The following is a 14,647-nucleotide window of genomic DNA, read 5'->3' as shown; positions in this document are numbered from 1 at the left end:
TATTAAGACTAAGTCTAACTCTGACTTAAATCAGTTCAGTACAAACACTTTACCGGTTTATGCTTCCAATGTAATGGTGAAGCGGGCCAAATTCCCCCTGCCTGGTACAGGGAGAGGACAAACTGAAGATAATCTAGATTCTGGACAATCATCTTCAGAAAGTGTACCTTGCCGCCAATCACACATCATCTGCAGGCTGTCTGTACCTTACTCTGGTGAAGACAATGGATATTCCTCAAGTAGGGTGAGTAGAGGTAGACATAGAAACCAGGTGGATCCCCAAGAGAGAAAGCGATCACAAAGTGCAGGAGCATCTAGTTCTGGTCACTCTTCCAGGACAAGCCCAGCACCTGCAGGAGGGCAAGGGACTGGAGAAGGCCTGGGTCCACCAGCCTCATTTATTGGCTGTGTGTCTAGAAATGACAGTCTTCTAAAGCTGAGGACAGGAGAGAATATTTATGAAGCAGATATAAGAACTCTGACTGCAGGCGAGTTCGAAGGGCAGAGGAGTGAAAGGATGTCACCAAGATTAGGAAGAGTTAATTCTAGAATTGATAGAGGAAACCCGTCCAGATGCCTTCAGCAAAATGGTGGCCATTCAAGCCCAGAAAGGGAGGCCCAGGTAAAGACTTTTTTTGTTATTTATATCATGACTTGTATCATGAATTAGTTACTTGTGCAAATTAGTAAGCTTATTAAACATAAATTGGCCTAGACATACTATTTTGTTAGATATGTAGATATTCTCCACACTGAATGTAAAAACAGTCCATATGAACATGTCTATATATTTAAGGTTACCCCTGATATTTTGAAAGGACAGCAGGAGCTTGTCGGACAGCCATATGAAGAGGTGACTAAACAGGCACTGTTCAACTACCTGAAAGAAGGGTATGAACTTAAACTTTACAAATCACATTACTCTGTATTAGGGAGATGATTTTCAAAACAGCATGATATTTGGATATTTTGTGAAAATTGACCTATTTCTAAACTTGAAAACTCTGTATGAATGATATGATGATAAATTCAAGGAGAGAGACGTGCTTTAGATAATGTGATGTTGTTTCAGCTGGTTGGACTGAAACGTCTCCAGCCTTGCATAATAGGAATTTCAAGCCAGTCTAAAATGTCTACTCCCTTTGATGCAGTAAATTTAACAAGGTTATCTTTCTAATACAAAAAGTGAGCTATAGAATGTAATTGAGGTTCTCAGACCAGATGTTGATTTACAGACACTGCACTAAATTCCCTTGAAGTAGTAACAGTACTATTAATACAGTTCTATATTATGCAGTTCTAACATTTGAATTCTAATCCATGTTGTTGCACATTGATCCACAGGAGTGGGGAGAGAGATGAGATCATCAGGCAGAAGGTAACTCTACTGTTTGAGAAGATCCAGATGTTGAGGTCATGTGCTGTCCAGAATGTGGAGGAGGTAAGGGATTTTGCTGTCGCTGGCAGATCTTTAATACAAACCGTAATATTTGTGTGGTTTCTTTGGCTTGGTTTTATTAGAAATTAGAAACACTTGGTGTTTCTTGCTTCTGATGCAAAATAAGTATTGTACACAAATACAATCTTAGCGATTCCTCCTTTGGTGATTGAATTGCTTTGCATTTAGCTGTCGGATTCAGTGGCTGAAGTGAAAGAGCTCCAAGAGAGAAAAGACGCACTGGAGAGCCAGGCCGCTCAGCTAAAGCAACAGCTAGAGGAAGAAATTAAGGTAATTTTACACATAGAAATGATACACATACTTACACACATGGCATTTTGACATATATTTAAATCTTATATAAATCCTGGCAGAACTGATAACTGATATGATATATATATTTAATACTTGCTTTCACAGAACAGAGAGAGTCTGTCAGAGGCCAGTGGGAAGAGTTCAGATGAGCTGAAAAGACTGCAGGAGAAGTTAAGTAGAAGTGAGCAGGAGCAGGTCTCACTCCGCCAGCGACTCACTGACATGGAGAAGGAGTTGCAAGTCTCAATAGAAACGTAAGCTGCTTTTATCCCACAGACATACTACATCAAGAGCTAGAACCAAAAGTATTTTGGATTGAAAAGTTAATAAAAGACAAAACTCTATTGTACAGTTAGTTAATTCTTTGATACAGTAGATGCCATGCCTCTTCAGTAGACAATATTATCTTCCTAGTGAACACACAGATGTGGAATTGTGTGTGTGTGTTTGTGCGGTGTGTGTGTGTTTGTATGGTGTAGAGTCCTGCAGATCAAAAGGGAGCGAGAACGGAGTCGGACAGAGGCAAAGAATCTGCAGCAGCAGCTCTCAGACATGCATGATGTACTGGACAACACTAAGAGCACAGATCTCAAGGAGAGAGACACCCTATTACAGGTCAGAAACACTGCTGAAGCAAACAAGTGCAGAGAACTCTTTTGCTATTAGTTTCATTACATACACAGTATTGTATAAGGAATCTAAAAGGGAGATTAATAAAGAATAGGAACACATAACAATAAAACAATATTCTGTCTCTCTTTCACTCTCTTTCTCATATATAGGAGCTGGCTAATTTGCGCATGGAGTTCCAGGAGCTGCAGAATGTGCACGAGGAACAGGAGGACATACTGTGCTGGAAGGAGAGGGAGCTCATCGCCATAAAGGGTGCGCTTCAGGACGAGGTTTCTGCCCACGCTAAAGAAGTGGAAACATTGAAGGAGGAACACAAGGAGGAGTTCCAGAAGCTACTTAAGGCCAAAGAAGAAGTTGAAAAGGCAAGTGGGAATCATCTGGATCATCAACTCAGATTTTGATTCCATCCAGCTGGATTTGTATCGCTGGATAAGTATTCGTTGGTTTAATATACCACCAAGATACAACATTCTCACTGTCTCTGTGTTCAAAGTCACTCTGCGCTGCCCTTTACACTCTATGATACTATGTTACCTCTTTGTAACAAACCATTTGTTCGTTTACTCTCACACTAAAGGCCTTGAAAATAATGTAATACATTAAAAGAGACAGATGACCCTTATAAAATCAATATATGTGTTCCAGTTAAATGACTTTCTTCACATTGGAAACAATCTTCAGCTCAACTGTTTCCTTAACATTGCAAATAATAGATAAGTAAATTTAGATTTTAATATCTCCAGCAGATCCTTGTGACCCTGATTAGGAATAAAGCGGGTATAGACAATGGATAGATGGATGTTGCCTTGGTGCTACATCATACCATTATGTGCTCCAGTAATACTTAATGTGGTGTACTGAACTACAAAGTGTGTGACCAGTTATCAGTGACTGTGGCTTCTTTGGGATCTATTTCTGTTAGTACAGCAGAAGGGCGCAGGGCACAGCTGTGATACAGCTACAGTACTAAGCATATAGCCTTGTACCTATAGCCAAATCACAACCATGGTGATATTCAGTATACTTAATTGCTTAAGTTTAAGATAACAGTATATTAATATTAAACTTTGAGAAACGACACAAGATTTTTCTTTCTATAGATTGTATTTTTCCAATCAGGCATAGCATTATGCCCACCTGCCTAATATTGTGTTGGTCCCCCTTTTGCTGCCAAATAGCCCTGACCCATCGAAGTATGGACTCCACTAGATCCCTGAAGTTGTGTTGTGGTATCTGGCACCAAGATGTTAGCAGCAGATCCTTTAAGTCTCCCTGGGCCCTACCTCACATCTTACAGGACTTAAAGGATACTTTTGATAAATACTGACCACTGCAGACCGGGAACACCCCACAAGAGCTGCAGTTTTGGAGATGATCTGATCCAGTCATCTAGCGATCACATTTTGGCCCTTCATCAAACTCGCTGAGATCCTTACACTTGCCCATTTTTCCTGCTTCTAACACATCAACTTTGAGGACAAAATGTTCACTTGCTGCCTAATATATCCCACCCACTAACAGGTGCCATGATGAGGAGATCATCAGTGTTACTCACTTCACCTTTCAGTGCTCATAATGTTATGCCTGATTGGTGTAGAATGTTTTATAGATAGTTGCTAGTTTCAATGCCATCATAACCTCCTCATATTCCTCTCTTAGTCTTAATATGTCTAAGACCTTATTAGCTGCTATCTTGATCTGTATACTTGTGTTTTATACTGCACAGCTGTGGAGAATGCACTTAAGGTTTTCAGCATCTGTACAGTTTTGGTTATAGTAAATTGACAAAAACTTATCTGATTTGATTTGAATAGGTTTGCACTCTTTAACAGGTTTTAGACTGGAAATTTTTTAGGTTCCACAAAAATATCAAACCAAATACTCTTCTGAAAACAGTTTGAACGCTGATGACTGCAAGTGCCAGAAAGAAAGAAAAATGCTGAGATTTTTAGTTTGTACTCTTTGGCTTTGATTTTGCATGCTATCAGTAATCCATTTTTCTCCCGCTCAGAATGTGTCAGCTTTGGCTCAGAAGAAAAGGGATGTGGAGACAGAACAGAAGAACAGTCATGCCCAGGTTCAGGAACTTAGTCTGGCTAAAGAGCAGCTCCTTGGCCAGGTCCGTAGCCTGGAAGCCCAAATCACCACCCTCAAAAACATCATCCAGCAGTCCAAGAGCCAGGAGAAACAGCTCAGAGAACGGCTGGACAAGCTGCTGGTAAGGGCCTTAAGTTAGAAAAACATTAGTGAGGAGAATGCCAAGCAGTGGATAATGTTACTAATTCATTTCTTTAGGCATACAAATATTTATCCAAACTAATTTTGTTATGAACAATTATTGTCACCTTTTACTTTACTAAGATTTGTTTTGTTTGGTCCTTAATTTCAATATTTTTACATTAATTTGGTGACTAGGAGGAGAAGCAGAGACTTGAGGAGGAGTTTTCTGAGGTGAGACAGCAGGAAGAGGACATGTGTGCCGCTAACAGGGCTCTGACTCGACACCTGGAAGACACACAGGTCAGTCCATCAGATTTCTATAGTGGTCAATGTAAAATAAAAAGGAAGTAAGTGAGCAAAATATTACAATACAGATTCAACTTCCTTATTTGTCTCTTAGAATTATTGACATGTCTGTTATGCATAGGGCAGTAACATTGTACTTCCATATTTATACCGTGATCACGGCAGATAATCATATCAGAAGTGACATTTATAGTGGCAGAGAAACACAAGTAGGCAATTGTGTTTGTACTGTAGAATTATTTCCCAGCACTGTTGAATTCTCATATCTGATTGCTCAGATTAATTTTCTATAACAGCAGCTCTGATCGTGTCGGCTGTAGTAAATCACACATATTACTAAGAACTCATTCACACAGACTTGTATATGGAACCCCGTGTAATATACTATGTCTAATAATATTCGGATTAAAAAAAATCTTTCTGGAAGTTGTTTACAATGGCTTAGAGTTTAGCACAACCACCTCCAGGATTGGAGACATGATTCCCGCCACTGCACTGTGTTATCTTTGAGTACTCTGGGTTGATTGGCATCTCTAAATGGTCCATAGTGTGTGAATAGGTGTGTGAGAATTGAGTGCTTGTACTCTGCGATGATTTGGCACCCCGTCCAGGGTATCCCCTGCTTCATACCCCGAGGCTCCTGGAATAGACTCCATGTTCCTTGTGACTCTGTGTAGGATAAAGCGATGCAGAAAATAAATGTTAAGGCCTTATTTAAGATTTTTGGAAAGAGTTTAAGAGGAAAGTGTTAGTCCTTTGTAACAGACAGAGGTAATAACTACTGAATCCTCAAAGACCAAAAGCTGTGTTTTGTCAAGTTCAACAAAAATAAAAATATAGTAAGAATAGAATTACAGTAGAACATTTAAAATAGAATTTACTACAGAGGTAGGGAAGGGAAGAAAACCTATGGAAAGATATAAAAGTGTATATATGAATGTAGATCATTGGTAGAACAGTATGATTATTATGTACAAGTAGTGCAATATATGCTGTACAAGAAAAAGTTTTTCTGTCAAAAAGGTAAATGTAAATATACATTAACTACTGATAATACTTCATAAATATGTTTGCATTGTGTTGTTGTTGCATCTCTTCCGTATACCTATGGCTGACAGTCTTCTACATCACACTTTCTTAACTGCTTCTACTGTTTGCAGAGTGAGCTGACGAAGCTGAATCAGGAGCATCGCCAGCTGAAAGAGAGAATGAAGCAGGAAGAGAGACAGATAGAGGAGCTCCGTAAGAGCAAAAAGGACCTGGAGCAGGAGAGGAAGAGGCAAGACAGAGACTTTGAGGAACTACAAGATGAGGTAAGAAGTATAAAGTAGAGTTACTAATATTCCTAATTACAGTTATAGTTTAAGTTTTTAAGAATATTGTGTTGAACTTGCTTGCATTTAGAAATCCATTTTTGTCTCTCTGACTGCAGATAAAGAAAGTGCTGGTGAAATCCGAGAGAGAGACTCAGAGACTGCAGGATGAAGTGGATGAGGCCAGAGAGCAGAGCTCAAAGGAGCTCAGTGCACTCCATCTACAGCTCCACAACACGCAAACTGAGCTGGAAAAGCACTCACGCATCTCACAGGAATGTCAGGAAAAGGTCTTGAAAAGACGGATACACGCTTAGACATGTAGTATATATAGAGACAGAAAGACAACAGCATTGTGTGGGAATATGACATTTTACTTAGGGTGTTGTACTGTGTGTGTGTGTGTGTGTGCAGCTGTCTGGGCTGGAGGCCGAGTTGGCTTGGCGTGAGGCAGAGTTGGAGAAGGCTCAGCAAAGGTGTAAACAGCTGGAGATGAGAGTGCAGGAGCTGCAGGAATGCAACAGTACTGTGCAGGATGACCGTGAGCGACAAGTCAAACTAATGGAGGTATGTATACACACAAGCCCACGCCAAAAGACCCCGCCCCTTACAGAGTGCATGAGAGCACACTGAATGGTTTGATGGTTATAAAATTTATGAAAATCATATTCTGTGGCCTTCACAGTCACCAGATCTCAACCAGCTGAACACATACTCAGGGAACGTCTTTAGTAAAAACAGTGTCCATCCCTCCAGTACAAATCTAGAGATGTGTACAGTCTATGAAAGACACATTAAAGCTCTTCTGGTGTGCCCCAAAACATTATAACAGCACCTTATTTTGTTATTCTGATGCAACCTCATACATATATATTAATTAATTGTTTACTTTAATATTTGTGTATGTGTATATGTGGAAGATTACCACATAGTCTTTTAACTGGCATTGCGCCGGATGTGCTCGGGTCTTCATCAGTGAACATTTGAAGACATCGTCAGGAAGGAATAAATGTTAAGTCTATAATGAACTCTGACCTGTTCGTACCTCAGGAGCTCTTGGTTGCACAATTCCACATGAATATAAACAGAAAGAACATTGTTTACATTATTTACTGTCCAGTGTCACCCAAATGAGGATGAGGTTCCCTTCAGAGCCTGGTTCATCTCAAGGTTCCTTCTTCATATCATCTCAGTGGGTTTTACCTCGCCAGCCTCAGGCTTGCTCATGAGGGATAAATGTTAGGGATAAATAGTAACTTAATTTTTATTCTGTCTTTCTATACTTCTGTAAAGCTGCTTTGAGACAATGTTTATTGCTAAATACAAATAAATTGAATTATGTGTGTAGGCGCGAGTAGCTCAGCTACAGGATGCCCTGACTGAGGAGCACCGCAGTGGCGACACACTGGTACAGAGAATGGAGAAAGTCAAGGAGCAGGTCTGTATCTCTGACACAATTCTACATCAGCACAAAGTTCTCTGATTATTATTTTACACACATCTATAACAAGTGCATTAATATCCTGACCTGCTGGCAAAAAAAACCCCCTCCTCATTCTCCACTTTGCATACACTCTGTTTTATTTCTGTTCTATTGTATGCATTAAATTACTGACTAACACTGATGTTGACACTGACAATGAGTTTCATTTTACTTACGCTTATGATCTATAGCTACAGTGTGTCATCATGTCAAGCACTAGGAGATTACCATCATGCGTTCTATTTTACATCCTTCAGTTATGAGTAAGCAAAATATACACGAAAATCATATTGTTTTTCAACGCCGGTATGCAGCCAGGGTATAAGTGAAAACGTCACTTGGCAGCAGAAGCAGCTGTCCTCTTTGTGTTGTCCGGTTCTTTATCTCTGCCTCTATCCCTATCAGGACACTCTTGGGTTTTCCGTGTACACATTGTACAGGCTTATCCATGCATGTCCACACAGAGCTGCTGACCAGAAGCCGCAGCACAAAAGGCTGCTTGAGCCACAGCGTTCGCACCGAATCTTTACAACACTTAAGGTGTACTTTCTATAAGGGAGTGTTTGCTTTCAAGTTAGACTGTTTGCCAACGGTCAGCAAATAAACCCCGGAGTACTGGTTTCTAAGCTAACACACACTCACTGGCATACATATCACTCGATGTATTGATACAACATGAAAACTTACAGGCGGTTAGAGGCTCTTGTGTTTTTTTGTTGTTCATTTTTCTGTTTTGCCTTCCCTTCCTCTTTGGTCTGATTCTAACAGGCAGGCAGGACAGCGCTGAGAGCTGATTCAGTGTTCAGCTACTAATGAACTCTAAGCTGCTGACCTCATTTAGGTCCTATTTAAATAAGAATAGCTATTTTTCTTGGTAGCCGTTCAATAACTGAACTTCCTCAGAAAAAACACTGAGTAGGATATAGAATGTCTGGGGTATCATTTGGAAAATTTTCACTTAAGGCCATAATGTTTTTTTGTTTTTCCTTTTAGTTCTTCTATTTTTACTTGTGTGTTCTACAAATTATCCTTACAGTGCAGCGTTAGTAAGCACCTTGCTGAACACTTGCTGACACAGGGGTGTGTGTGTGTGCGCCTGTGTGTGTGTGTATGTGTGTGTGTGTGTTTGCTCCTTGCAGGTAGAGCAGGTGAGAGCTGAATTGCTGCAGGAGCGAGCAGTTAGACAGGATCTGGAGTGTGACAAGATCAGTTTGGAGAGACAGGTAAAGATTATAATGAGACAAATAGCTAAAGGTTCTTTCATGCCAATGTAATATTAAACTCCACACAGTCATATAAGAATTATATAAATCCAATTTTCACTTCCGGTCCATACGTCCATGTATTTTAATAAAGTTAATCACATTTCTGAATGGCATCTTGATGTCCTTGCTGTAGATCCTGTAGATCAGGTGGTTTAATGTCTCTTTCAGTCATCCATGTACAGGAGGTGGCTGGTGGTGGCTCTGCACTTATCTGTATCTTTAACAGGGTTGGAAAACTGCCAAGAAATGAAAAAGTATAAACAATTTTAAAAATAAACTCAAGTAAAAGTCAAGTAGTTGATTCTATTAAATAAAAATAAAATAAAATCAAGTAAATATTTTTGATGGACTTAATGTCACATTTTCATGTGAAAAGTAACTTTTATACTTTGAATTTCTTCCATATTTTGACCTTGACATGCTGACTACCTGATTATATTAGATGCTAGTCTCACCAGGAATTAGCAAAAACAGACTAACTTCATTAAATAGATCTAATTAATGTGGATAAATTAGTGCAAGTTAGAAACTTTCTTCAACTGTTATTATTGTAAAAAATTTGATAGGCCATCTAATTTCATTTCAATAACATTTACATTTCTGTCATTTGGCAGATGCCCTTATTTAGAGCGACTTACAATTTAGCTCATTTTAGACAACTGAGCAATTGAGGGTTAAGGGCCTTGCTCAGGGGCCCTGCACTGGCAGTTTTAGTGGACATGGGAATTAAACTCACAACCTTTGGATCAGTACGCCAACACCTTAACCATGAAGCTACTACATCACACCTTATAACACTTATAACACTCAAGTAAAGTATAAAGATACCAGTTACCAGATACCATACTTTGAGTATAATAGGGAATAGTTATTATTTAGCAAAATCATTTCTTGTTCTCTTAAGTAGTGCAAACAGGTTTTTAAAAATGATCACCACCCAGTAAATAAAGTACAACGTTCCTCCAGGCCCATAGTGCTACATAAAATGCAGAGCTACATAAAAGAACACAGAACTAAGGACTAAGTAAAGTTGACACAGTTTTAAATAAAGTGCATGTGTGCAAACTTGTGTAAACAGCGCAAGACAGACGACGGTGACAAACAGCAGACAACTACAGTGACCTAATAGTTCCTCATGGGCCATTGATTGCTGTGGTAGAAAGGACAATAATCAGTTACAGTTTACTGTCCCCCAAGTGAGGATGGGTTCCCTTCTAAGCCTGGTTCCTCTCAAGGTTTCTTCCTCATATCATCTCAGGTAGTTTTTCCTTGCCACAGGCTTGCTCATTAGGGATAAAATAAAATAGGGATAAATAGTTTAATAATTTAATTTAATAATTTATTTTTATTTTTAGTTATTTAGTTCTCTTTATTTCTCTGTTGCTCTTCTTTTGTAAAGCTGATTGGAGACAATGTCTATTGTAAAAGGCGCTGTGGAAATAAATTGAATTGAAAATTGAAAATTTATATGCAAGTGGTAGTGGTAGCTTAGTGGTTAAGGTGACTACTGGTTGGAAGTTTGTGAGTTTGAAACCCAGCTCCACCAAGCTTGCTAGAGCTGGGCCCTTGAGCAAGGAACTTAAAGTTTTGTAAATGAGATAAATTGTTGCTCTGCTTAAGGGCATCTGCCATAAATGTAAATATTTCAGTATGGTTCAGACTCAGGGAGTGAGATGGCCATTGCAAAACACTTTTTGAGCTGGTGTTTTGTGTTGGTTTGGGTTGATTTATTTATTTATTTTTGGCTATAAATAGTCAAATTTGGTGGTTGAAATCAAGAACTTGGCATGAATCAAAACCTTTGCAGGAACAGATGCATGTATGTTGTGTTCACATGACAGTTTAACTGCTCACAAATGGATCCATTCAACTAATTCTATGACTTTTGAGGGTGATATAGAACTAAGTACACTAGTAGCAAAAGTTTTAGATTTTTTAAAATAGTGAATAATAATAATAATAATAATAATAATAATAAAAACATTTCCCAAGGCTTCAGTGACACGTATAATCCCAGTTACGTGGATTTTATTTCCAGGTTGGAGTGTTAAAATAAACTGTCACAATTTGTTAAAAAACAAAAACCTCATATCATAAGGATAAAAGAATAAATGCATATAATTCTATTTTTTTGTTTTATAATAAAATTATATAGTGATATACATCAGCTATACAGGCACAACATTATGACCACCAGCCTAATATTGTGTTGATCCCCCTTTTGCTGCCAAAACAGCCCTGACCTGTCGAGGCATGGACTCCACTAGATCCCTGAAGGTGTTCTGTGGTATCTGGCACCAAGATGTTAGCAGAAAATCCTTTAAGTTCATAAAGTTGCAAGGCTCACAACTTACAGAACGTGAAGGATACTTACAGGACTCAAAGGATGCTAACAAGACTTAATGGATACTTTTGATAGATACTGACCACTGCAGACCGGGAACCCCCCACAAGAGCTGCAGTTTTGGAGATGCTCTGGTCCAGTGGTCTAGCCATCACGATTTAGCCCTTTGTCAAACTCGCTCAAATCCTTACGCTTGTCCATTTTTCCTGCTTCTAACACATCAACTTTGAGGACAAAATGTTCACTTGCTGCCTAATATATCCCACCCACTAACAGGTGCCATGATGAGGAGATCATCAGTCTTATTCACTTCACCTGTCAGTGGACATAATGTTATGCCTGATTGGTGTAGTTTTTGAAAAGTAATGTTACCTTAATACAAATGTCATGGTTAATGTTAGATACTGTATTATAGAGTACCGTTTTATTTATATTTAGAACAAGGACCTGAAGAGTCGATTGTCACATTTAGAAGTGTCTCAGAAGTCAAGTCAAGAAGGACTTGTCACCAAACTGGAGCTGCGAATTCAGGAGCTGGAGAAGAGACTTCATGAACAAGAAAGGTGGGGGATCGTAAACTAATAGCTACATGATACAAACACATCTTATTCCATCTCAATGCTTTATTTCCACTGATATTTGTTTTATACAGATGTAATAGTTTGCATCTGAAGAGTTGCAAGCGAGGTCATTGTTGTATAATGGATATAAAAAGTCTGCACAAATCAATAAAATAGCAGGTTTTTGTGTTGTAAAAAATGACACCAAGATTAATCATTTCAGAATAAACTGGTATTTGTAGTTATTTAGCCTTCTGGTGGTCCAGTGACAGGATCCTGTGCGCTCATTACTGTGGCACGGGTTCAATTCCCAGGCTGGGAGTTGACGAGTTAACTCTCAGTGTCAGCCCCAAGCCCAGATAAAATGGGGAGGGTTGCGTCAGGAAGGACATCCGGTGTGAAACCTGGGCCAAATCAAATCTGCGGACCAGATGATCCGCATGATGATCCAGTGAACTCTCTGGTGGTCCAGCGACAGGATCCCGTGCTCCCATTGCTGTGGCACGGGTTCGATTCCCAGGCTGGGAGTTGAAGAGTTAACTCTCAGTGCCAGTCACAAACCTGGATAAAATGAGAGGGTTGCGTCAGGAAGTGCATCCAGCGTAAAACCTGTGCCAAATCAAATATGCAGACCAGATGATTCGCTGTGGCGACCCCAAACAGGGAGCAGCTGAAAGAATAACACCATTTGTAGTTATTTATGACTCCCTAAAAGCCCCAGCTCTGATACTGCCACCACCATGCTACACCATGAGTATGGTGTTGTTTAAGTGATGTCTTTTGCAAGAAACATTCCTTTTAGATTACGTTTCAGTCTCATCAGACTGTAACACATTTTGCCACATGGTTTGAGGTGAATTAGCTTAGAGCTTAGATGCTTTTTTGTTAGAAAGGTAATCATCTAGACATCCTACCACAGACGTGAAGAATATAAGAGATATACAGAGAGGAAACAGTACATGTCAGATATTCCTGCAGCTCCTTTAACGTTGCTGTAGGTCTTTAGGCAGCCTCCATGGTAAGGTTTTGTCTTGTACTTTTATACATTTTGTATTTATGTGAATGATCTTGAAAGAAATAGATACAGATCAGTGTGCTTTCTGGAGTTCAGATTTCCTGATCCAAATGCTGCATTCACTTCAAGCATTCTTGTACTTTATTTTGTGAGCAGAGACAATAGCACACTAGAGCAGGCAAACCGTAAGCTGGAGAGGAAGATGAAGGAGATAACTATGCAGCTGAATGATGAGCACCTCTCACTACAGAACCAGATGGACCAGGTAAGAACCAGAGACCTTTCAACTTAATGCAAAGTGTCTTTGAAATAATATGTTTTATGATTCTGTCTTCACTGCTAGATTTGGTGTTAAAGTTCTTACATGGATCTGGGTCACATTTGCAAAAAAAAAAAGACTGCCAAATAATTAGCAAAAAATCCAAACAATGCCACATCTACCCATAGTCAGGAGGCCCTTTAATTGGTCATGGTTTGGGGGTAAAAGGGGGCATAATGTCTCTCCCCTGTCAATCACAGCGAGACTAGCCAATCATGGGTGTCTGTGAGCTCATGTATGTGGAAGAGGGCTTTTCTTCTAACGTATTACACTCTCCTGTGAGCAGCAGTTCAGAAAGTTGCTGTTGGCCGGCTTCATGTGTTTCAGAGGAAGTACGTGTTAATCTCAAGGTTTGGAAGCCGTCATATGATAGTAGCAAGCTGGCTGTTAGGTGGGAACTGGCAGGTGACCAAATTGCTAGGAGAAAAACAGAAAAACAAGCAGCGGGTTTGATATGAGGAGCATTGATTAGCATTGTGTGTATTTAAATCCTCATTAAAATGGCCCTGCTTTCTTTACACTGCTCTTACAGTTAACTCTGAGACTGAAGGTACTGAAGAGGCAGCTGGATGAGGCCGAGGAAGAGATAGAGAGACTCGAGAGCAGCAAGAAGAAACTTCAGAGGGAACTGGACGATCAGCAGGAGATCAACGAGCAGCTTCATAGCCAAATCTCAGCCCTGAAAACTGATCTCAGGTCACAACTTCATAAAACAATACTACACATTGCTGAAATAAGTGAAATGTAGTAATGAAAAAGCATTTTAATGATCTGTATGTTTTTGTCTTGCAGGCGTAAAACGAAACCAGTCCTGAAGAGTTTAACTGAAGATGAGGACGACGAACAATGGAATCTGAGCGCAAAGTGAAGACAGAAAAGAGCTGTATTAGAACTAGTCAGTAATGTTAGACGTTATGTAATGACTCTTCCGAGACATCACATGTTTCTGTTCATTTTTCATTTCACACTTTCATATTATTTAAGTGGGAATGACCTACACTGCCTACACTTAACGATCACTAACCAGTTTTCTGATGATTTGCTGCCCCCTTCTGGTAATGCAAGGAACATTGCCTTGTCATTTAAACATAATGGTGGATTAGATTCTAGTTCAATAACGTTATGCGTTTCATAACACGTTTTATTAATAAGTGCTGGCCCTTGTGGCCTAGTTGTGATGAATGTGTTTAAATAAAGGCAATTTTGCACAGAAGTGTCAATTTTTCTAAACAATGCCAATGCCACCAAAAATGACCAGTATGTCTAGTATTATTGAAACCAAAACAGATGGTTCAGACAGAACACTTATTATGGTCATGGTTGCCACAATATTAGACTGAACACACACAAAAAAACATTTGTTAACAGTGTTTAGATGCAGTGCCACTGACCTACCATTCAATAGGATGAAACGAGGCGGCTCTTACAGATCAATG

At 39.5% G+C, this 14,647-nt stretch overlaps 1 protein-coding gene across 2 annotated transcripts in view; it reads left to right on the top strand.

The window, feature by feature from the left end:
- LOC131365094 (cingulin-like protein 1) overlaps positions 1-14,424 on the top strand; it is a 15,875-nt gene extending 1,451 nt beyond the window's left edge. The window contains exons 2-19 of one of the 2 annotated variants that reach the window (XM_058408717.1): positions 1-622; positions 824-891; positions 1,345-1,441; positions 1,628-1,729; positions 1,859-2,007; positions 2,233-2,368; positions 2,536-2,748; positions 4,398-4,604; positions 4,802-4,906; positions 6,073-6,225; positions 6,345-6,515; positions 6,640-6,792; positions 7,574-7,663; positions 8,848-8,931; positions 11,756-11,880; positions 13,049-13,157; positions 13,744-13,907; positions 14,004-14,424. The exon at positions 1-622 is cut by the window's left edge and continues 472 nt beyond it. In XM_058408717.1, the coding sequence (XP_058264700.1) occupies positions 1-622; positions 824-891; positions 1,345-1,441; positions 1,628-1,729; positions 1,859-2,007; positions 2,233-2,368; positions 2,536-2,748; positions 4,398-4,604; positions 4,802-4,906; positions 6,073-6,225; positions 6,345-6,515; positions 6,640-6,792; positions 7,574-7,663; positions 8,848-8,931; positions 11,756-11,880; positions 13,049-13,157; positions 13,744-13,907; positions 14,004-14,079 (2,824 nt within the window). In that variant the 3' untranslated portion in view covers positions 14,080-14,424. Of the gene's footprint in view, positions 623-796; positions 892-1,344; positions 1,442-1,627; positions 1,730-1,858; positions 2,008-2,232; positions 2,369-2,535; positions 2,749-4,397; positions 4,605-4,801; positions 4,907-6,072; positions 6,226-6,344; positions 6,516-6,639; positions 6,793-7,573; positions 7,664-8,847; positions 8,932-11,755; positions 11,881-13,048; positions 13,158-13,743; positions 13,908-14,003 lie in introns of both variants that reach the window. The other variant, XM_058408716.1, reaches the window with a different exon arrangement.
- Positions 14,425-14,647: the final 223 nt, after the last annotated feature.

This window comes from Hemibagrus wyckioides, linkage group LG14 (assembly GCF_019097595.1).
Source record: "Hemibagrus wyckioides isolate EC202008001 linkage group LG14, SWU_Hwy_1.0, whole genome shotgun sequence".
Taxonomy (NCBI): domain Eukaryota; kingdom Metazoa; phylum Chordata; class Actinopteri; order Siluriformes; family Bagridae; genus Hemibagrus; species Hemibagrus wyckioides.
This window is presented reverse-complemented; position numbering and strand designations above follow the sequence as displayed.